At 39.9% G+C, this 24,407-nt stretch overlaps 1 protein-coding gene across 6 annotated transcripts in view; it reads right to left on the reverse strand.

Annotated features, from left to right (window-relative positions):
* col14a1a (collagen, type XIV, alpha 1a) overlaps window positions 1-24,407 on the reverse strand; it is a 163,737-nt gene that overhangs the window by 16,352 nt on the left and 122,978 nt on the right. For all 6 annotated transcript variants that reach the window (XM_086310883.1, XM_086310881.1, XM_086310882.1 and 3 more), the window contains 5 exons: window positions 22,347-22,400; window positions 19,367-19,462; window positions 18,872-18,925; window positions 10,394-10,447; window positions 77-130 (listed from right to left, as the gene is read on the reverse strand). In XM_086310883.1, the coding sequence (XP_086167009.1) occupies window positions 77-130; window positions 10,394-10,447; window positions 18,872-18,925; window positions 19,367-19,462; window positions 22,347-22,400 (312 nt within the window). The remainder of the gene's footprint in view (window positions 1-76; window positions 131-10,393; window positions 10,448-18,871; window positions 18,926-19,366; window positions 19,463-22,346; window positions 22,401-24,407) is intronic.

Below are 24,407 nucleotides of genomic sequence, written 5' to 3' on the forward strand. Positions count from 1 at the left end.
AGATGGCTAAAAGCTGAGGGATCAAGTGGATTTTTCACACAAAATCACAGTGGAACTAATAAGAAAACAGACTTACAACTGGTCCTGGGGGTCCTCGTTGCCCCTGTGGTCCAGTATTACCTGGCAGACCCTGCATGAGTGAAATACAGTACATTTATTAAAGTCGGCTGCACTCTTTTAATTCCTGCGGGCTTCTCTGGGAACCCAAACGCTGTTGCATCTGCAGCTTCTGCTGGTGGTAACTGCACACACCAAATCAAATCTACTTTCATTTTATACAAAACACAGTTTTATTATTTTTCACTCTCTTTTACTTTTACACACCGCTCTGCATTTAATCATAAGTTATTATTCATCCCTGACTCACTTCAACACTGCGTCTTTTGTCTATCCTCACCCCCTACCGCCAACCGGTCCTGATAGATGGCCCCGCCCCTCCCTGAGCCTGATTCTGCTGGTGGTTTCTTCCTGTGAAAAGGGAGTTTTTTCTTCCCACTGTTACCAAGTGCTCACTTATAGCTGCATGATCTTTACCTTACAAAACCTTTAGGTGATTGTTATTGTGATTTTAAATGCACCTCTACCACTTCATGCATGATACATTTATGTACTATGCGGTGATTCTTTTTCAAAAGCACAGTTTTTACATCAGAAGCACACTGAAATTGTGTAGGCCAATTTTCTGAATGCCCGCATATAATAACATGATTTTAAATGACATGATGGTGGACTTGTTTTAGGTCAAAATATAGTTGTAATTCGAATTGAACAAATTCCCTGTTATTAATACACAGTTTGGACGCTGAACACGGCATCGTAGTGGTCTGGAGAACAGCTTAACCTGAGGTTAAGCTAATCCTTTCATTCCAGTTTGGATGTACTTTGTGGTTAAACACTGAGTCCCCTTCAGTCTTAACAGACTCAGATTAACCTTTGTGAGGGGAAGCCATCCATTAATAACTACAAAGCAACATAAACATGGAGAGTATGACACAAATGAAGACTCCCCAGTGGGGCTACATCCTACTGTCACCAAAGTTAAACTGTCATCCTTTCAAATAAATATAAGCAGTTTGTGACAGCACAACAAAATCTGCACTTATTGCACAACAAGATATTCCGGAGTTTCTCTGAAATAGCTGAGCTGCTATGAGACATCTGAAAACTCTTCAGCGAGAGTTACTCTGGTGTCACACAGTAAACACTCGTCAACCCACTAATGGGACTCTGGAGAGGGTTTCAGATCCTCCCAGTAGTCATGCCTGAAAATGTCAAATACATACTTTGAAATCCTTTCAGTCTGAGCAGAAGCGAATGAGGAGCAACAAGAATTCAAATCTTTGTGAAGCAAATCTGCTGAGGTCCTGGGCAGAAGTCCGCCAGCAGTCGCACTAAATACTCACCATTTAATCACACAAAATGTTTCATTAATGCAAGTATAGTAAGGATGTATCCATCCAGCACTAATATAATGTCTAATGTACACACAAACATCATCAGTTACAGCTATAGTGCAATCCTGATTTTTCCTTTTCTGTCTCTGAGGTTCAAATAAGAAATTCAGTCTCCGGCCTTTTCTCACAGAGGTCAGGCTCATGAAAATGTATCACTGCTGTTGCATTTCAGAATCAGAGCAGCTGCAGGTTTAAGGGCTATAGTCTGAGAAACTGTGGGGAGCCTAATCTAACTGCAGCATAATATCCATCAACAGTGCACAGGCTCTGTTTTTGTAACCTCTATTAAAAAGTCTTTGTATTAATTTTAAACTTTCTATGCAAAGTCCTGCGAGGACACAGACGGGTGAGAACTGTAGCGTCGCAGTGTTGGATAATTTATAAGTCACCAGTAGATCCCAAATAATAAATGTGCGAGCCAAAGTGATGGCCCTCACAAGAATTTCATCAGGGTTTCATGAGCCTGGATCTTGGGGAAAACTTGGATCAACTTAGTTTTCTCCTGAGTTGGGAAACTTTGACAAAATAAAGATTTATAGCTTTGCTTGATCCATTTCTCTGTGATATTACGAACAAATAAAGCACCTCGGAGACAGTTGCTGTTGTTTCATCTGATCTAACTGGCAGCAGTCCACTTTTAGGCAGACTTGTGTTTGTTTTTTCTCCAAGCCAGGCTATCTTTGGCTTATATACACCTCTTAAAGACTTCTGTACTGTGTGTATGCCCATAGGAGGAGAGTGATACTGATACAGTTTTACCGTATCAGGAAAGGATCATCTTCTTTCCCTAGCTGGCATTATACACACTGGATGATACAGGCTGGTGTAAATCCCCATTTATTGCTAATCCCAAAAGTACCACACGCATTGTGAATGGCTATTAAGTTTCTCTAATTACTGCTCAATTGGTAAAAGCTTCCTTTCTATATTGCAGTTAAATGACTGTTGATATCAGAGATTGCTGTTGCATCGATAACATCTGATGAACTGATATTTAGCGCTATTCCCTCCTTCTTTGGATGCATTCAGCCTGAGAGCACTGCTGGATTTAATTCCACAGCAATTAAAGCACTGATTAGAGATATTTTCTCTATTTGCATGGAAACTGAATTCTCATTAACAATTTGCGAGTTTACACACCAGTGCACTGTGGGTTATTTTTAAAAACATAAAATTCACGGCAGATCTGTAGCATGTTGATGAAATATTAATGTGGGAGGTCAGTCATGCACAGTGGCGCAGAGGGGACGCCTCTCCAATCGAGAGCAGCTAAAATTGCTTCCTGAAAAGTAATTGAACACGATTACACTCAATAATTAGGTTGGTAAACACGGTATTCCTTGAGTGTATGATACAGTGCAGGCTGGTGATTGCGATATCCCACCAGGGCTCCAAAATTATGTTTTTCACTGTTGATTATATCTGTAATTTCCAGTTAGATTTTGTACCTCCCCGTGTCTGTTGTTTCAGATACCTCCAGCTCTGGTGCATTTCCTACCTTTGTGAATGTGCGCTCCACCCTAATGAGCTGCACCTGTGTTTAATTGCTCCCCCTCAGTGTATTCAAGCCGTTTCCATCTTCCTCTGCCAGACAGCGTTAGAGCAATGTGTCAAGTGTCCAGTAATCCCTTTATTGTGTCAATCGGCCTGTGTGTGTGTGGCTTTGTTTCTGACACTCATTCTCATTTTGTTAGCTGTGTTGGACCAGTCGCTCGCAGACTAAACCCCTCAAGTAAAAGCTGCCCTTTTGAACTTACACCTAGCATCTGTAGGTAGTGGTAGAGGAAAAAAGCTGTAGATGGAAATTATTCAATATATTGCTTCAGCTATAATCCTGAACTGTTTCATAATCTGTTTTTAGTGCAAATACGCTTAGTTAAGAAGCTTCAGAAAACTTTATATACAGTATTATGTTATGTTATTTTAGAAACCTGTCAAAAACCTTTTAAAACAAAAAAATTCCTGAATTCATGTTGTTATAGCCACATTTGAGCTGGCATACTGGAGTTCTCTGAGAAGTCAGAAATTAATCAAGCATAATATTCAGCTGCAAGTAAAGATTTTCATTTGAAATCTTAATAAAAATAATAATAATGTGCTTTATTATTTAATCTATCTGCCGTTTTGTAAAGCAGTCAATTTGAATATTCATGGATGACAACAATAATTATATTATAGCATTAAAATTATTATTTTGATTAATGAGCTTGCACATACTGATCATTACAGAAACAGAAAAAACATTCTAGTAATTAATAATGCTGTTAATTTAGGGCAACTATGACATCAGTTAGTTGAATACTGTACTTTACTAATTAGCAGGTTGAGGTGATGATGTAAAGACATTTTGAGTAAACATACGTTGGAAGCACAGCTGCTTTAGTTTCAGTGTTACTTTCTTTGCGTTGCTCTTGCTCGCTAGCTAGCTTACTCTTATGATTTATGTTAACAGCAATTTTTCAGTTTTTTCTTTTACTATGAGCCAAAATGTCAGCTGTGAAAAACCAAGCGTATTCTGACTCAGTGTTTTGGATTGTAAATCTTTCCATTACAGTCAGAGTGTTGTTGGATGCAGTCTGTAGCGTAGCGTTTGAACACACAAGCCAACTCTCGATCCACATTTGTAGCAGCTCTGCAGAGCCTTTAACGTTTAAAAATATTACAATATGGTGCACACTCTAATATAAATGATGTACATTAGTCTGTCAAGCGGTATCAAACTGAGCATTAATATTTTAAAAGTATTAAAGAACTGAGTCCAGAAAAAAAAAAGAAATAGGAAAAAAAAGAACAAATCCCTGTCAGCATTAAGTTCACTGGCTTAAGTGTACTAAGACAGCTGGACTCTTTTACTAAATGCCTGCATCATTATACTGTATTTGCTGCACAGTCTGACAGATACACCTGCTGTGTTTCTCAAATCACGTTCTTTCTTACACACAAGTTAAGCGCTTAAGAGCCTTCACACAATCCAGTACTGCTACGTGAGGTGCTCTACAAGTATCTGTATGGTGCACTCATAGTGAACAAATATCACAAGAGTGACTACGCAGTGGAAAGAGGGAAAGGGAACGGGCACATCATCAGCTGATGATGCAGATGCTAGGTGCTTTTACACTGTTTAGGTGCTTACAGTACTGTGCAAAAGTCTTGAGCTACCCCTTTCTAATTTCTTTAGTTGAATCTACAAAAAACAAACAAGATGACACAGTTCAGTGGCCATAAAATATGCACCAATTTTGCACCAAAGAGATAATTCCCATAGACCTATTACCTAAAAACTGACATATAATCAGGATGGTGTGCAATGTGTCCTAAAAAACAAAAATTGAGGGAACTGGAGACGTGGTGGACAGAAGAACTGGCAAGCCTAAAAAACTATCTACAGCAGATGAACAGTATCTCGAAGTCCTTAAAAAATAAAAAATAAAAAAAAAATCTGAGGATGCATCTGGCCTTCAATTCATCCATCTACTGTTCATCAAATCCTCATCAAAATGGTCTCGATGGAAGGATGGCTGTCAAGAAGGAGAGAGGAAACAGGAAAAGGCTAAGGTATGCCAAATTACACAAGTATTGGACTGAAAATCGGTGGAAACAGGTTTTATGGACCGATGAATCTAAATTTACAATTTTTGTCTCAAGTAGTCATCATTACAGTGGGGAAAATGAACAGGCTTCATGGCTTTATGGTAGTTTCACTGTTTAATGGACAGAATATCAAACAATAATCCAGAAAAAGCACAATAAAATTATAAACTGATTTGCATATCAGTTAATAAAATAAGTATTTGATACCAAAGTAGAAACCTTTGTTGTCAAACACAGTGGTAAGACATTTCTTTTAGTTGGTTACCAGGTTTACACAGATCTCAGGAAGGATTTTGGCCTACTACTCCTCACAGAAACCCTCAAAGTCCTTTAGGTTTCTTGGCTGCTGCTTGGCAACTCAAAGCTTCAGCTCCCTCCACAGATTTTGTTTAATAGGATGGAGGTCTGGGGACTGGCTAGGCCAGTTGTTGCCTTGGTGGTATGTTTTGAGTTACTGTTATGGTGTAAGACCAATCCATGACTCATCTTCACTGTTCTAGCAAACAGAAAGAGGTTCCCATCTAAGATTTTTACAGTACATGGCCCCGTCCTTTAGCCCTTCAGTGCTGTGAGGTTGTCCTGTTCCCTTAACAGAAAAACAGCTTCAAAGCATAATGTTTCCACAATCGCTTCTACAATTGTTTCCATGACAGCTCTTTGGTCTTGTCCATTCCACACGTGTGCTTTGCAGGGAGTGCAGAATTATTAGGCAAATGAGTATTTTGTCCACATCATCCTCTTCATGCATGTTGTCTTACTCCAAGCTGTATAGGCTCGAAAGCCTACTACCAATTAAGCATATTAGGTGATGTGCATCTCTGTAATGAGAAGGGGTGTGGTCTAATGACATCAACACCCTATATCAGGTGTGCATAATTATTAGGCAACGTCCTTTCCTTTGGCAAAATGGCTCAAAAGAAGGACTTGACAGGCTCAGAAAAGTCAAAAATAGTGAGATATCTTGCAGAGGGATGCAGCAGTCTCAAAATTGCAAAGCTTCTGAAGCGTGATCATCGAACAATCAAGTGTTTCATTCAAAATAGTCAACAGGGTCGCAAGAAGCGTGTGGAAAAACCAAGGCGCCAAATAACTGCCCATGAACTGAGAAAAGTCAAGCGTGCAGCTGCCAAGATGCCACTTGCCACCAGTTTGGCCATATTTCAGAGCTGCAACATCACTGGAGTGCCCAAAAGCACAAGGTGTGCAATACTCAGAGACATGGCCAAGGTAAGAAAGGCTGAAAGACGACCACCACTGAACAAGACACACAAGCTGAAACGTCAAGACTGGGCCAAGAAATATCTCAAGACTGGTTTTTCTAAGGTTTTATGGACTGATGAAATGAGAGTGAGTCTTGATGGGCCAGATGGATGGGCCCGTGGCTGGATTGGTAAAGGGCAGAGAGCTCCAGTCCGACTCAGACGCCAGCAAGGTGGAGGTGGAGTACTGGTTTGGGCTGGTATCATCAAAGATGAGCTTGTGGGGCCTTTTCGGGTTGAGGATGGAGTCAAGCTGAACTCCCAGTCCTACTGCCAGTTTCTGGAAGACACCTTCTTCAAGCAGTGGTACAGGAAGAAGTCTGCATCCTTCAAGAAAAACATGATTTTCATGCAGGACAATGCTCCATCACACGCGTCCAAGTACTCCACAGCGTGGCTGGCAAGAAAGAGTATAAAAGAAGAAAAACTAATGACATGGCCTCCTTGTTCACCTGATCTGAACCCCATTGAGAACCTGTGGTCCATCATCAAATGTGAGATTTACAAGGAGGGAAAACAGTACACCTCTCTGAACAGTGTCTGGGAGGCTGTGGTTGCTGCTGCACGCAATGTTGATGGTGAACAGATCAAAACACTGACAGAATCCATGGATGGCAGGCTTTTGAGTGTCCTTGCAAAGAAAGGTGGCTATATTGGTCGCTGATTTGTTTTTGTTTTGTTTTTGAATGTCAGAGATGTATATTTGTGAATGTGAAGATGTTATATTGGTTTCACTGGTAAAAATAAATAATTGAAATGGGTATATATTTGTTTTTTGTTAAGTTGCCTAATAATTCTGCACAGTAATAGTCACCTGCACACACAGATATCCCCCTAAAATAGCTAAAACTAAAAACAAACTAAAAACTACTTCCAAAAACATTCAGCTTTGATATTAATGAGTTTTTTTGGGTTCATTGAGAACATGGTTGTTGTTCAATAATAAAATTATTCCTCAAAAATACAACTTGCCTAATAATTCTGCACTCCCTGTACATCATCTGGAAACCTCTATAAAAATTCATGTTAACACTGGTAGGCATTGCTGAAACAAAAAGATGTGAACAAAAGACATAATTGTCTTAAAATGGATTTGATGAAATGTGGGGAAAAGCATAACTAGCAGTCAGGTTCTGCAAATCAAGCACTTGGATGTCTGATCATCAGTAAGTGTGTGCAGAAAAAAAATCCAAGAGCTTCATTTCAGACTCTACAGGCCTTAGTTAGCATGTTAAATGTTAAAATTCACGATAATAATAAACTGTATTTGTTTGTGCTTTTCAAACCACTCAGGGTCACCTTTCAGTACAAAATTAACAAGAACATTATTAAAAGAGATTTCAAATCCAGGAAGAATAAGATTGTAAAACATATAAAACAAGATGCTTGTGAGTGATACTCTGATGGAAAAAGATGGGATTTGAACTGTGTCAGAGATTGTAGTGGACAAAGGTGAAGTGGTAATAAGTTCCAAAGATGAGGTGCAGCTCAGGTAAAGCTTGTCAAGCTTGTTAGACTTATACAAACTCTTTTTTTGCCTTAAATACTGTATATCCATGTACATTTGCACATTTCAATACATTTCACATTTTCCTAGCAAAAAATAAAGAATGAGGGACGGCTCAAGATTTTTTCCACAGTATTTATTGTATTCATGCGAAAGTGTAGCAAAAACATAAGGCCAAAGGCACAAATGCTTGCAGATCTTAATAAATGTTTTTGGTGAAAGTGGCATTTCTAGTAGTACACAGTGTGATGTTGCTTTGAGACAACATTACAAATCTTAAAAGTCATGTGTAGGGATGGGTACCGGTGTCCGGTGACATAAACGGTAGTAACCAGACCGAAAAGCAGCGCACATTTCGGTGCTTTATTTCGGTGCTTTTTTTTCCTGAGCTGTGATACACTTTAGATTCTAGCCAATCATTTTACGTTTCCGAGGATAGTAGGCGGGGCCAGGTACGTACGTTCTGTTAGAGCAGAGCTACAGATTAAAAATGCCCAAGGCGAAGCGGTCAAAAGTCTGGCTGTACTTCACAGCAAAATATGCAAACTCAGCAGCCTGCAACAAGTGCTTTAAGGTGATATTGTGATACTGTCAAAGGAGGTAACACCAAGAATCCGATTAAACAGCTGGCGACGCATAGCGTTTTTTTTAAAAGCCGAGAAATGCGCCGTATTTGATAGCTTGCTGCGAGACCTCACACCGTGCACGTCGGGTGGGTTGCCAGTTATCGGACCCGGAGCAACATCCCCCAAAAACCCGAAGAATAGAGTCCTGGCCCCTAGCCCTGCCAGTGTAGCAGAAATGATGAGGATGATGATGCAGCAGCCGTTCTTCTCTGCGTGAGTAGCTTAATGTTGTTCATGTGTAATTTACGTTGAGTAGGCTAACCACGTTATTACATTAATGCAGGTAAGGTGAACTAGCAAACATCATCATAGCTACATGCGGCTGTCTTCTTGTTTGATGGCAGATACTCCCTTCACCCTGGCTAAAAAGGCTAAAATGACCAAAGAAAAAGTGGGAAACAGTTAAACATGAGAGGTTTTTGGACAAAGTTTGTGTTTTTTCCATTGTTTAAGCACTGCTTCCAGCCAAGAGTGATACCATATATGCCACATAGCTGCAGAAAAGGCTAACATTGTTATCTTTTTACAAAAAAAAACAGCTGAACATGAGAGGTTTTTGGACAAAGTTTGTGTTCTCCATTCTTTAAGCACCGGTTCGAGCACCGTTTAAGCACCGGCACCGTTTCAAAAGTACCGATTTGGCACCGGTATCGGATAAAACCTAAACGATACCCATCCCTAGTCATGTGCTACATAAGTAAGTACTGAGTGTAACACAACTTTAAGTCAGCATGAGTTGTACAATTTGTGGAAACTTCACTGTGAATTCAGTTTGACTCTGTAGAAAATTTCTGATAATCAAATCTGAACTTTCTCAATACTGTATTTAAATTCAGGTGGCAAAAAGATCAAGTAAAAAAAGTTTAAGTTTACAAAGATGTCACTGACTGATTTAATTAAACCAAATTATAATATAAGTTGGTTGTTTTCCTTCTAAAAGTTCATGAACTCCAAACCTCTCTGGCACTGTGAGAAGAAACTCTGGCCAACATGCAAGCATCCTCAAGGAAACCACATGACAAGCCTGAAAACTATGCAAGACGTCTTCTGACAACTACCACTGAGGGGATGAGTGCTTGGGCATGTGTGGGCCAAAAAAGAGACAGCAGATGGATGAAGTGCAAGACTTTCACCTCTCCAGGAGCCAGACACGGACAACAGGCTTCTATGACTATGTTACATATTTGGAATAAACCTCCTTTTTTCTGCTTGCTGATACATTACCCTCTGGCTATGTTTCTGTTTTGGTATTTACAGTGCAGTTGAGCATTGTAAGGCCTGATCCCGCTGTCAGCATCAACTACAGACCAGCTGGTATCACAGAGCCCTAAAAGTGCTGGATCTCATATACTGTGAATGCTGTACATGAAACCAGGGTGATGTAGCTCTGAACAACTGGGGGAAGACATGCATGGTTTTATGAAGACACATAAAACTAAACAGAGAAATGCAGCTGGACATTAAGGCGCTGTGCAAAGCTGGAAATGGACCATAAAAAACGTTCTCAATAAACACGCCTCTGTTTTCACTTTCTTTTGTATGGTATTATTTATCTAACTCAATTAACTGAATGCAAACTTTGATTTTCATATTAAAGAAACTACAAAGAAATGCCATGAATATTAATGAATCTATGTATATTTCCTCAAAACTTATTTAGTGTATTAGAGCATATTTTCGTGATGACAGCGGAGTGATTATGCAGCTGTTTTACTGTTTTATCTTTGCAGATCTCATCCATTGTGCCTTTTTTATTTAGATGTTCACTTTCAGAATTGTATTTTACACCCCATTAAATTAAAACGTCCACCCCTATGTACCTATGTACTGTATTTCAGACTGTAGTTAACCAAATGCATGCAATAGACAGTACACTACACTCTACATTTCCAACAACCAACAAATCAGGCAGCGTAACACAAACCAGCAAAGCTGAACATCATGTCAGTATCTTACCCTTGATCCTGGGGGACCATCTCTACCAGGTGAGCCAGGACCTCCGGGAACTCCCTGAGAAAAACACAAACACAGGGGTTTGAATTACTGTGGCAATACAGACTGACTGAGGATTTATGCTTCAGTGAGAAAACTACGCCATAGCTACGTAGCAACCACTAACAAATCTGAAACCCTACGGTCCAAACTGATGCTAACCTGCCTAAAACCTTAACCACACGGCATGTCGCGCAGCTTTTCAGCACTGTCAATGTCCAGCTACTTTTTTACACCAGGTTTTGAATTTACCAGTGACAACTTATTTCAATATAAGAAATAATAACAGCATTAATGTAAGAACTCACGAATGTCGGCATAATCATGGAGTGATTTTGTTAAAACTGTGGGAATGGATGTGAAGGAACGGACAAATAAATGGAAGAACTTGAGGAACACAGATGTCTGTCCCTGAAAAAAACTAATCACAACAAAGAGCAAGGGCCCAGGAGGGAAAGATGTTCCAGCTTTTTATTTGTTTCTATCAGCTGGTGTTAGGATTAAAATTATTTAAGCTGTTTTTTATATGCACATTGTGATGGGATCATTAAAGAGTTGGAGCTCCATGTTTTGAAGGTCGGAAGCTTCATTCAGTGCTATGACTGAATTGAAATATTGTGATTGACGTAGAGTCCAGAGGGTTTTTTCGCAGCATGCTTACACATCATAACTAGCTAACACTCAGGATGATATTTACTGGGCCAAGGGAGTCTGAACAGAATATCCCGAACTTAGATAATAAATAGAATCAGTAAGAGATTTATAATCAAGGCTACGCAGGGAGGTGTTTTCTTTTTCTGTTTCTGTTATTCCAGGAAGGAGCAGATACGAGGTCGGAGAGAAGACTCGTAGGGAAACAGCCGGACCACCACATCGCTTCCGGAAGAATACTTGTTTTTGTTGGGGTATAAAACTGCACGGCTCCATCCGGGGTCATACTTTCTGTGAAGACAGATGGCTGATTTCACAGAGAGGTCCAGTGCTGTAACTTGTAATTTCAACTGCTGAAGCATATTAAATCTTTTTAAACAACAGACATTCTCCAGTACTTCCTGGAGACTGAACACGACACTTGCTCCATGCATAAATCAGACATGACATGACCGAACGGTAATTAACACATAATGCACAACGCAGATTCATAAATGCCAGTGACATCATCGGCAGCTTGTGTAGGTTGCATCATTGTCCATCAGCAGGAATCTCATCATAATTAGGAAAATGTATTTGTAGTATTTCCATGCAGTCATCTTGGTTGTTGCTGACCTGATATGAGCAGGAAACCAAAGGACTTAAATCAGCCTTCAAAATCAGATTTTCTTTAAAATTGTGAATTCATTTAATTTCTTTCTTCTTCTTCTTTTTGCACCATCGCAGCCCAGTGAATTTTTAAAAAGTGTTTTAGCTGCCGAATCACGTACAGTATATCAAGGAAAGTCTTTATCCATAAATGTCTCATAATAATTAAAATACGCACAGACGTGCTACTAAAGGTCAGAACAGCTGAGGATTTGCTATCTTGCTCAACAATGCTTTGACGGCAGTGGACATAAATCTGATTTATAAAAAGGACCAGCTTTTAACCCTCTGGGCACAGACAGTCTTCATATCAGCAGTCGACCCCGCCGCTCCATCTCCTGCCCCATTTCCCCTTCATCCGCCTCTCCGCAGGTCAATGCACACACAGCCAATTCCAAAATGCAGCCACGGACTGCGTGCTGAGGTGATTTATCTCCGCACTTCAGTATTAGTGGAGGGCTCATAAAACAGGACAGTTAACACTGTTAAAGGTTCTACAAATTACAGGACGGGGTCGCGGAGGACAGGCCTCATATGATTAACGATGTGCCGCCGTTCAGATGTTGCCTGACGTGCACTCTCCCATGACATCTGCAATAATACCTCCCCTGCAACTTTCACTCAGATATCGACAAACTTCAAGAAACACGTGGAGCGGAGAGGCAAACCTCCACGTCTGCACAAAACACAAAGACTGATGAAACCATTGTTGACATTAAAGACGAAGTTAGTAAAGCGAACTGCAAAAGAAAAATAATTATAGCAAAAAAAATGTTATGAAAGTATCGTGGCTCTATGTAAAATGTAAATAAAAATAATAATTCAATAATTTAAACACTACATCCACAAACACTACATATTAAATGTTAAATAAAAAGTGCGCTGCATCACCTTTTCTTTCAAAAAAGCGATAAGACTAATTTCTCATTTATTTCTCGCTTTATAGTAAAATGATTTCAGCTGCTCGACACTTCTGAGTTTCTTTTATGGTAAATATGCCAAAATATGTGCGTGACACGTCCAGTTTAGCAGCTGTACTGTTTTACTATCACGCCCCCTCTGTCATAAGCTGTACATGTGTCCTGCGATCTCCTGCTTTCACAAGCCAAACCTTTCCTCAAAACTATATTATCTGGGTGGCAGCACAAGTTTAGCCTTTACAAAAGATAACTATACACATGTCACATGCATTGATGTAACCCGCCATACGCCATCAGAGAAATTTGCAGTCTAGATGGTCCACATCCTCTTTAGCTCGGAGGATGAGACATTCTTTACTTCAAGGAAGAATTCAACCTTTTTAAACTTGAAACCACAGGACAGTTTTCCACTTTACCTCAGTCTCTGAAATTAGCTCAGGCACAGTAACATTTCTAAATGTTATTTCAATACATTTTTTGCTCTGCATGATCGAGTTTCAGCTTGCATTTGTGGATAGTGATTAACTCCGTTCTCGGACAGGCTTTAGGATGTCCTCCTGACCACATGCAGTGATTTCCAGGACAGAACTGTGCTGTGTTTATAATACAACACTGTCTGAGGCCATGAAGATCACAGCTGTTTATTACTGGCTTTAATTTAATCTTTTAAAGATATCATATACTGTGCAAGATAAAATACTCAAACTGCAAATTTAGATTGCTCTGTTTTACTGATGGGGCACCGCCCTCCTCCGCCCTTATAATAATGCCACTATTTAACCCAATTAGCTCTGAGTTAATACACCATGTGGGTTTTTTTTTGTAGAGAACTAGAGAGTCTTTATTTTTATTATTATTTTGCTTTTGTCTTGACTTTCCTTTGAAGGAGTTCCCTGTATAACATTCAAATTGAGCATACGTGTTGAAAACACATAAAATGTCAGTTTCAACATTAAATAGGCTGTTTTTGTATTATTACATTTAATATAGAGTTTAATTAATTTGGATATAATGGTATTGCATACTTATTCATATTTTCCATTGTCCCATTTAGTTTTTTTTGGTTTCTTTTTTTGGAGAGCAGTTGAAGAAATCTTTCAGTCAAGTCAAACTTGGAACAGTTTTCTGAACTTCTCTACCTGTACCGATTTTTTTAAAACCACTTTTAAGAAAAAAAGCTTCAAGTTTCAGTTATAGTCTAACTATAAAATATTCAGTGTTTGATCATAAAATATTAAAATATTCTTTTGTTTCTTGATAAATGCTGCATAATTCACAACACCCTGAGAATAAAATGAACAGGCAGGCCAAAGAAATTAATAATTGGAGTGTGCGAGTGATTCTGATTCAATACATTAGCCTCGGGATTTACACACACACGGAAATGCACAGCTGTAAATTTCCATGGTGTCCGGCAGATAAAGGACTGAGATGAGGGGGTCATGTGGGGCAACCGTATATATCCGCACAAGATCAAGAATGAGACCAATTTGAAATTATTGCCTATACCAAAACAACCCGCATCCCTCTCTCAGACAAAACCAAAATTATTAGTCGATAACAAAACCTCACATGCGCGCGATAAACAAAATGAAAGCGAGAGATGAGAGAGACGGCTACGCACACAAACACACAGTCGCCGCTCTTCAATGCAGCTGCATTTTTCATTGTCAAATTGAAACAGAGGTGGAGGGGATGCTGACGACAAGGTTACATTGTATTTACTGCAGGAAGAAACAGAGCGAGGGCGAGAGGGAGAGAGAGAGACTGAGGTAATTGATGCTTTAGAGTTGTGATACTCTCTGTGGTCCCTCGTATATTACAACAGGGCCCTGGAAGCTACATTATTCCCCCACTGAGCCACACACACACCCATTCATATTCCTTGCTGTGACAAAACACATTATTACTCAGTAACATAGTGCAGCACAGGGCAGCACTGCCAGCTTTTATTAATAGGGCTATGCAGGCACAGAGATCGCTAGATAGTGCCGCATCGAGGACTGCTGAAGCTCTCCGTGAGCTCGTTGGGAGACTAGTTGTTCTCGCCTCCTGAGAGTGGCTAACGTTTCGCTGCGCTTCTGAAAATGAAACTAATAGAAACAAACATTTTTTGGGGGGACAAATAGAAAACATTTTCAAATTCTTTCAGAAAATGAAAATTTGCAATTTGTTGGGCATTGAAATGCAGGTGAATTAAAATTGTCACAATCAGCAGGGCTGGCTGCGTGTAGAGTGAAACGTGGACCCAAATGCAGACGAAACAAAACGTGAAACGTGACTTGAATAACCAAAAATGAGCCGTTTATTGAGCTGGCAAAATAACTGCAAACAAAAGGCAAAAGGCAAGACATGAGCCTAATGACAGGACAGGGGAAGTGAAACTAAATACAGTGAACCAAGAACACTCAACTCCTTCAAAATAAAACCGGAAACACTGAAACTAGACATGACAACACAAGTTTAACAGGCCTAACACGTGATGAACAATATAAGAACCCAAATACAGAAACCAAGGAAACAATAAATAATGACTGCCTTTAACCTCAACTAAAAGCTAAATAGGAATGACACATGAACTAATCACAAATCTAAAATGAGACAAATACAAAATGTACTCAGAGCGCTGGGTCGGAGACAATCCAGCACTCCCATTCAATCAAGCTTTATTATAAGTGCAAAATTAAAAAGAGTTCTTATGTTAAATATCCTGTTGTGTGCAAAGATGTCGAGTGCCATTAGCTTGACTACCCAGGCTTTACTTGACCACTGAGAATTATTAATTATTTAATCATTCTTACAGTACCGAACAAAATCGGCTGATTCAACTGTCGAAGGAAACCATTAGAAAACGACCGTCCAAACATGGAGCCTGTGTGCTCTGCAGATCAATGTACGAGTGTGACACGATCAGGGGGAAGATGGGAACAGTGACTGTAACAAATTGTGCTCAGCGATGTAAAAAAAATAAAATAAAATATAAGACTGCTCCTTTCTTTTTGCTCTGTGCTGAAGCCATCTCTCAAAATCAAAACCTTGGCACTGTCAGCTCGAGTGCAGCTGTTGTAATGAATTTAAGTTTAACTTTTATCAAATTATTCTCTGAAACGTTCTTATTCAATTCAATTCAATTCAATTTTATTTATATAGCGCCAAATCACAACAAAAGTCGCCTCAAGGCGCTTCATAGATGCTTATCCCCGTAAACGTCTGGAGATATGGTTTGCAAAGACACAAGACAGAAGGCCTCTAGATGTTAGTCCATGTGCTAATAAATGACACTCATATATTATATCAATACTCCATCTCAAATGCGTTGAAACACATTTTCTTTTCTTCAACCAAAGCTGATGCATCCAGATAAATACTACACGCCTGAAAGGGTTCTTGGCTACGGAGCCCCCCAGGGAACATGGGAGAAAAAAAAATTACGGAGGAAATACTTTTGCGAGATCTCGCAATACTTTTGCGAGATCTCGCAAAAGTCCGTCTTAATTTTTTTTTTCTCCCAAATTTTTTTTTTCCTCCCTAATTTTTTTCTTCCCTCCGTAATTTTTTTTTCTCCCATGTCCCCTGGGGGGCTCCGTACATGTCCACTTCAAATGTCAATGGATTTTCTCAGTCTCCCAGTCAGAAGCCTGCAGGCGTTATCTGTGTTCTTGTTCCAGTTCATAAGTTTAAAAACTAACCATTTCTACAACAGGCGGGCCTGCACAGAGCGGCGAGGATAGTGCTGCGTCAGGAGCTGCTTTAGCTCAGTGCGAACAAGTGTGAGGAAGTGAGACAGAACTTTTACGCCTTCCGTTTTCTTCGCTTTCAAACAAAGTAAATTCAGCAAACCTTCGTTCACTGAAATGCATGCACATCACCAGGTATTATTTTATTTATCAGCTAAAAACAGAAAAACAAACTTGAAAAAATTAGAAAAACGGTCTGTCAAGAAGCACTTCTACAACAGTGAAAGTCTCTGCAGACTCCTACAGGTAAGTGATTCATTTAATATTTAACCAGTCTAGCTGCAAAACAGCAGAGATTCAGACTCCAGCTCAGCTTACACACCCATTACTCACCCTCACAGTTGTTTTCACTTAATTAGCCTGATTAGCTCTGTTTTCAGGAGTGGTGCGTGTATATTACCTTTGCTGGGGAAATAAATCTGTTTATATAGTCACATTCTTAAGACTTATTTCCCTTTGGAGGCTAAATACCAAAGTCTTTATACCATAGCATTAAATTTTATGGTGCAAACTTGATCCAAGGTTGTAGTAGGGTGAGGTTTTTTTGGGGGGGCAGTAAAAGTAATGTCCTCTGAAGTGATGGAGACATTGTATATTAGTGGTTTGGGCCTATGACCTTCCACAATGACCTAACCTGAATCTGATTAAATAGAGATTTATTATAATACAGATACATTAAAAGAAGCACAAAAGTGACATATTCTTCCTTGAAAAATAAGCGTCTCCTGGTACACAGCTACTGAAACAATGACTGTGTCTTTGCTGATGTCCAGGGCTCCCAGTAGAACACCATTAAATTAATTCAGTATTACTTTGGATTGGTTCAGTGCAGAATAATCGAGACGCCTGTGATGATTATTCACATCTCACTGATTCCATTAGACTGCATCATGACCATGTGCATGTGTAGACTGCTAAAACACACCCCCACACACTAAAACCCACCAACCACTAGCATTAAGACCAGATCCTTCCAGTCCTGTAATTTGGATCTGACATGTTATTCCAGCCCATCCCACAGATGCTCAGCCTGACTGAGATCAGGGAAATAAGGTGGCCAAGTCGACACCCTACAGCTGTCAGGGTGTACCTCTGTAATGAAACTGGGGGTTATGTGTTTAGGTACAAGCAAAAGTAACATCCAGATAAAGTTTTCCAGCAGAATATTGCCCAGAGCCTCAAGCCATGCCTCGTCTACATGATGTCATCAGACCAGGCTAACCTTTTTTCCTTTGGACCACATTTGGCAGGTATTAAACCGGAAACACCCACAAGAGCAGCAAGTTCAGCCCTTGCCGTTACCCTGGCCCATGCACTGACCTCCTTGAGTTGCTGCTGTTCCCTGCCACACACTGTCCCATATAGTAATTTATAAGATCTGTTATTTATATTTAGTTATTTCAGTACTTAGGTTTACATTTATTTGAGTATTTATTAAATTTATTTCAGCTGTTTTACCTATTGTTCAGTAGAATGCTGCGTATACTGAGGCTTACTGTAAAGCACTGTTTCATTTGTATCATGTCACATATTTCAATGACAATTAAAGCTGAGTCTGAGGAAACGTTGCTGAGATCTTCACACTTGGACATTTATCTTTGTTTCAAAACATCACCTTCAAGAGCTGCTATAATGTGTCCACCTCCCTGAAGAAGGCCACTGTAACAAGTGAATCAGAGTTAATCACACTTCTCTCCCCCCTCCCTTCTCTCCCGCTCATTTACATAGTGTAATTATGAAATGATCAGGAGCAACACAACAACTGTGTCTACAACTGATCAAATGAAGCCACAGTAGTTCTAAACAAACCAATAATTTGCCCTGTCAGCACTGGCCTGGCAAACATGTCACCAATATTGGCTACACAGGCAAGTCATTTTGGATTTTTTTCAGTCCAGTGCATTTTATCTATCACATTAGATATGTACTGGTGAGCTAATCATTTTGGTAAAACATTTTATTTATCCCTAACTAAGTTATCTGCTAAAGTTAATCAGAAATAACACACCGAGTCCATGTCAGCCTTAGTAAGAACGGCCGAAAGTATCAAGGAAACAAGAAAAATAATTGTAAAAAATCAAATGAAAACACAGAAATATGCTTTTATAGAGTAACACGTCTCACTTCTGTGAGCGTACAGGTCCAGGGCACCTTTTATTAGATGTAGGATTCATTTCAATTCTGCACACGCACGCACACACACACACACACACACACACACACACACACACACACACACACACACACACACACACACACACACACACACACACACACAGAGCTGGGTATACTTAGTAGTACTTAGCTCCTATAAGTAAGACAGAAACACAGGAGGAAAACATTGTATTTCAGGCAGGGTGGAAAGTAATTCCCTCTCCGTGTTGTACTTTGTAATGTAGGGAATCAGACAGTAAATGTAGGGCATCAGTAAACACACTTTACTGCTATGTTTTACAACAGTGACCATTTTTGGGAAATGTTCTTACCATTGGTCCGGAAGGGCCGATCTCTCCTCTCTCTCCTTTCTCCCCAAGAGCTCCCTGTAAAACAAACAATGTCACTGCGGCTGGGCTGGACTCGTGGGCCTCGTGATAGCCACGGACTGGAAAAGCCAACATCCGTTATCTTAATAAGATGCCGGGCCATTTCTTTGGGCAAGATCCGAGAAATGTCTGGAAGTCTATTTGAGGCATATGTCAACATTTGTCAGTTCACAATGGCAGGTGGTAGACAGCTTAATATCAAGTGCAGTCATAATTGCACACATTTCTGAACTTGCTGAAGAAAGATGGGAACAAACTGCAAAAAGCACACGTCCAGTGACCGGTTATCATAATTCAGTGAAAGTGCTGCTTGAGAATGACAAAACTTTATATGTTACTTGATCCCAAAGTTTTATTTTTGTTATTACAGGAAGTTGTGCGAGTTTCAACGCTAAAGCAATTGTGGAAAAATCCACCTTTACGCCAGTAAAGTCTTACCGGAGGCCCCTGAATGGAGAGTCCGTTGGGTCCTTGAGGACCAGGTTGCCCTGGGGGTCCAGAAGGGCCAACTTCTCCTACGGGCCCTTGAGGTCCCTGTGAAAAACACCACGTGGAACCAAAGTAGCAACTTTAAGTTACATATAGTAACACAGATTGGTGAGAAAGATAAACCCTGTGGTTCTTTAGTCTGACCCCCTGAGGATAAAAATGTTTTTGTGACCTCCTCACTCTCCAGAATCTGGAATGGCAAAATTTAAGAGTGCAGAACACGACTGCATAGTCAGCAATAAAAAATGTCATTTAAAGGCACGACAGCCTTTTACATCAATTTAACCGTCGGTAGCATCTCCTGATGTGAGACTCTCTGTTGGAGAGATAAAGGAACTGGCCTGAACCGGGCTCAGAGGCTCATTTTCATAAACAAGGCTAAAAAGAGCGTGAGAGCTTTATAGCTTTACTAAATATAAAAACGGACACGATCGCTGCTTCTGTTCAGATCGTTCTACACATTTTTGATCAATTTAATCTCCAAAGAATGTTTAAGAGACTTTTTGTGCCAATTCAGCATGATGTCCATCAGGTTTAGATGGTTGCCATCCATCTGAAGTCAGGTCTTTGCAGCTCATTTCATTGGTGTATGTGGATTACAAACCGAGTTCACAAACAGGAGACAGAAAAGAGAAATTCCTACAAACCACGACTGATTTGCAGTATTTGTGGCTTGTTGGCCGAGCGGCAGCAGTAGCCAAAGTAATCGTTGCTCCAGCTGTATTTATTATTTTAAAGTTCAGCCTTAGAGGTTGTTGGGTCAGGGCTGCCTTATCCATGCACATGATCAAAATAAAGCATGGATCAGATATACATGAGTGGAAAGGAAATAAAAACAAACAGAGAGAAATGTTGTTGTTTTTTATCTCATATTTAACTTAATATTATTCTCATAAAAATATTGCACCAAAGTAAATCACTTTAAGGTTTATTTTGCAAAAAGAATAATTTATTTTGCGTTTTATCCACCGTTATCCTGTAATATGTAATTCACTAAAATGAATTAGTAGCACTGAATAAAGATGAGTTCAGGGAGGAGCATACTGATGACACAGATGTACGAATAGTGTAAGACTGATCGAGCAGGAATACGGTACTGTGGGAAAGTCTTCATCCACCAATCATTTCTTTATATTTTGCCAGAAAAACAGGGAAAAAGTGCAATAAGTTATTGAAACACATGCAAACATACATGTAAATACAGTATAGAAGGCAAAACTAGAGTTTGTAAAAATTCCTCTGAAAAAATAGCCCGCTCTCACTACCGAGGCCTAATATAATTTTGATTGGTCAAGTCCCACGGCGTTCCTAAGGAACGCGAAAGGTGACCGTCTGCGTATGCTACGTGCCGGGTTATGGATGAACTCCAGTAGAATGATCCTGTTGTAATACATGTTCCAGCCATGTACTCCAGCCCTAACCTTATCCCTAACCTTAACCAGCACTTAACAGCTCTCTAAGTCTCTAAGTCTAAACTTTAATAGTGTTTTCCAAAGTGATTTAAGTAAAATGAATGTACATGTGTGGATTCATTCCAAATGGTTCTCATGTTTCCTCATTTTTTCCGATCTCGTAATCTAGGGATGTGTTGGGTGCCCGGAAGTGTAACATATTGACGATTTGTCACCTAGCGTAAAATGTTATGCTTTGGGAGTGAGAATGTGTTGTGAAAAAATAGCACTTCAGTCTGGCTCCTTGGAAACAAAATCTGAAGAAATAAGGGGTGAATCGAGACCTTTGCACAGCACTGTATATTAATATCCTCTACTGTGTGTGTGTGTGTGTGTGTGTGTGTGCCTGCAGTACAGAAATCCACATCTCTCTTCATAGCTAACACAATGGACTACTTGCACTAGGTAGTCCATTGCACCCATGAAACACATCACATACAGTCATTACTGACTATATGTTGTTTGGGGTTTTTTTTTGTGGGACACTTCATGTGTCGCACTTGACGTGCTGTCGCTGAGGTAAAAAAGTGGGACATATGGTTGCGATATACAACCTTATTTCCCTGACTGACAGTAGTGTGGTTTTCAACACAAGCTGCAGCACCAATGTCGCCTCCTTCAAAGAAGAAAAAGCGTCAGAACTTTTTTCTAAGATTAAATTTCACTCATGGGAGTTTTTGTTCAGAGAAATTTCCACCAGGATCAGGATCTGTAGCGACTGCTGCAGCTGGATGTTTAGTAAAAGTTTGGAACAGACGACCATACCAAAACCAGAGCAGATCCAAACATTACAGTCAGTCAGGATGGCTGCGAGTGGAGGTAAACTAGACAAGTGAGATATACCCTTGCAAATATCAGCTTCCTTTAAACTACGGGTATGTAACCTGAATGCTGTTGAAACTCTTTCAAAGTCCGATATTTTACACTTTCATCACTGAATGTGTCATTAAACAGAAGGCGATGGTTGCTTTGTTCTTGGACCCACTGGTGTGGACCACCACGTGCAGAATACCACACAAAAATAAACAAATGATCCGGGCATCCATTTAAATTTATTACACTGTGAGAGACAAACTCACTGGCTTTTGCAAACTGATCCACCTTCATTTCGTTCATGCAGACTTCAGTCTGACTGAACTGTGACAGGTGAAATCATAAGGCTCTACTAAAGGGGTCAGATGTCATCCAAGAAACATATTTCAAAGTTCAAGGCTCAATTTATCCCTCTGTAAAAATCACAGAAATTATGCCCATTTATGCTGGCTGCCGTACTCGCAGCCATTTCCCACCTGCTCCTTGCCACAACACACCAAAATTTCGTCTGGCAAAATCCAGTCTCAACATTATTTTTAACTCATGCAGCAATTCTGCTTTCCCACTGTGGAACATTTTTCATGCCTTAACCGTGTGAAATACAGTAAATGTTCAAGACTGTAGCAGGACAATAGTGTCCCAGAATTTAAGAGCATTTTACAAACCGTCACTCCTGGCTCGCCTCTGTCTCCTCTGGCTCCTCGTATGCCTGGACCACCCTGAAACAAACACCAGAGACACACGGTAATAACAGAAATAAGAAAAAAACATGGGCTGTAAGACTGTAAATGTATCAAGACTTCCACTAAAACATGGAAACTGGGGTTTATGTTTAAAAATATGCTAAACGTAGAACGCCACGTGTCTTTCATATGAATGGATTGTGAGGCTCATGGAGAGAAGCCAGCGCTGATCATAATGCTGTAAACTGCTCCTGTGAGCTCTACACTTTATTACGCTGCATCTGTGACTAACAGCGAGAATCTAAAGCCATAAACCTCGGGCTGACCCTTCTCGAGGTTTATCCAGGGACAGGCAACACACATCTGCTAATCATTGGCCCATTTGGGATATATCCCCTTCCTGTGTTTTCTTAACTAGGTCTGCCTTGGGAAGCTGGGTGCAACTAGGTAGTTCCTGAAGTATTTAACCAGACGAGACAAGGGTGGGAGGAATATGAGAAGAGACATGCAGATGTGGTAAAAACAAGAGGTCATTTTCTTTTCGATAATTTCTATCAATTGGAAGTCAACACCAATCAGTTTGCTTTAATTGGTAGACGTAGGATATATTGTCTCTTTTAGATGTAGTCAGTGCTCTCTGCAGGGATGCCTTATGTGTGTGCTGGTCTTGGATTATGTACTTAAACGTAAAGTGACAGAATTTACAGGCTCAATTAGTTAACAAAACCATAATCAAAGTTTAATAAAGGCGAATGTAACAGCAGATCAAGTTAACCAAATCAAAAGGGTTTTTTCCAGTGTGTTTTTAGTTTTCGATGTGGAGGAATACTCATTGTTAGACAGCCAAAGGTTTGCTCCTGGGCCACAACTCTATTAACAAAAAAACCTACAGATGACAGCCAATATCCCAACATGAAGCTTTGAACTGGCACATTCATTTTGTCAGGTAGGACAGGAATGATGACAATGACCAATGACCCCTAGAATTATTTTGAAATACTTTGAATCAATGGTGAAATGGGCCTATGACGACTGTGTCTTTGTAAAATCACATCAGGGGAAAAGTAGTACTTAAAATGACTGGGCCTGTTCATCAGTTCAAAAATGTATTTCTGTTGTTTTAATGGATTCTTCTAAACAATCAGAGCACTTGCTGGAGGCACGGAAAAACCTGCAGAGAAACTGAAATGAGCTTCCAACAGTAACAGCACATGTAATTACATTTGGATTTTTCCACGAGACTTTAATGAATGTGGAAAAAACGGAGCAATTATTGTTCAACTTAGCAATTTTATGCCGAAGGGAAATTTACATTTTTTAAATAATGCTTGGATCTCAAACAGCATGGGCACTATTCATTTTGAACAAACAGACATGGCAGGTTGAGCATGTCTTGCTTTCCTTATTTTAGATTGATTGTTGACTGACGTTCAGCGTTAAGTTGAGTCTGTGCCAAATCAGATGGCACAGATTGCAGTTCAGCTCCGCCAATCAATAGTATTTGAAATGCTGAAATGTGAAGAGGTCTGCTGCTGCGTGAGGCAGGAAAAGACGTACATCTGGCAGTGAATGCAAACATAAAAATTACTCTGAGGAAGAAAGGCTCAGCGTTGTTGTGAGTGATTACGTCTGTAGTCTGCACACTGGAAAAATACAGCAGACAAAAGTGCATTTTCTGCTTATTACAAAAACTTTCTTTCTGCTATTACAGTTTCTTATTTGGCTCCTTGTTTTTGTTTTCATGACATTACTGAAATTACCCATTTAATATTTTTCTACAATTATCCCAGTGTGCAAAATATTCAACTTCTAGGTGACCACTTTTAATCGCTAGCTAATTGCAATGGTTATTTGATGGTAGTCAACCTGTTTCTAACGACTGTGGTCCAACTTGGACTTATTACAGTCACTCTCAGACAGATTAGCAAAGTCTTGCAAATAATTAGCATCTAATTTATAAACACAGACTGATACAATCAGGGGCGATCGTGGCTCAAGAGTTGGGCGTTCGTCTTGTAATCGGAAGGTTGCCGGTTCGAGCCC

This window comes from Aulonocara sp. 'chitande type north' Nkhata Bay, linkage group LG11 (assembly GCF_057382095.1).
Source record: "Aulonocara sp. 'chitande type north' Nkhata Bay isolate Kocher_YH1m ecotype deep benthic linkage group LG11, A_spYH_male_GT1.1, whole genome shotgun sequence".
Classification (NCBI taxonomy): Eukaryota; Metazoa; Chordata; class Actinopteri; order Cichliformes; family Cichlidae; genus Aulonocara; species Aulonocara sp. 'chitande type north' Nkhata Bay.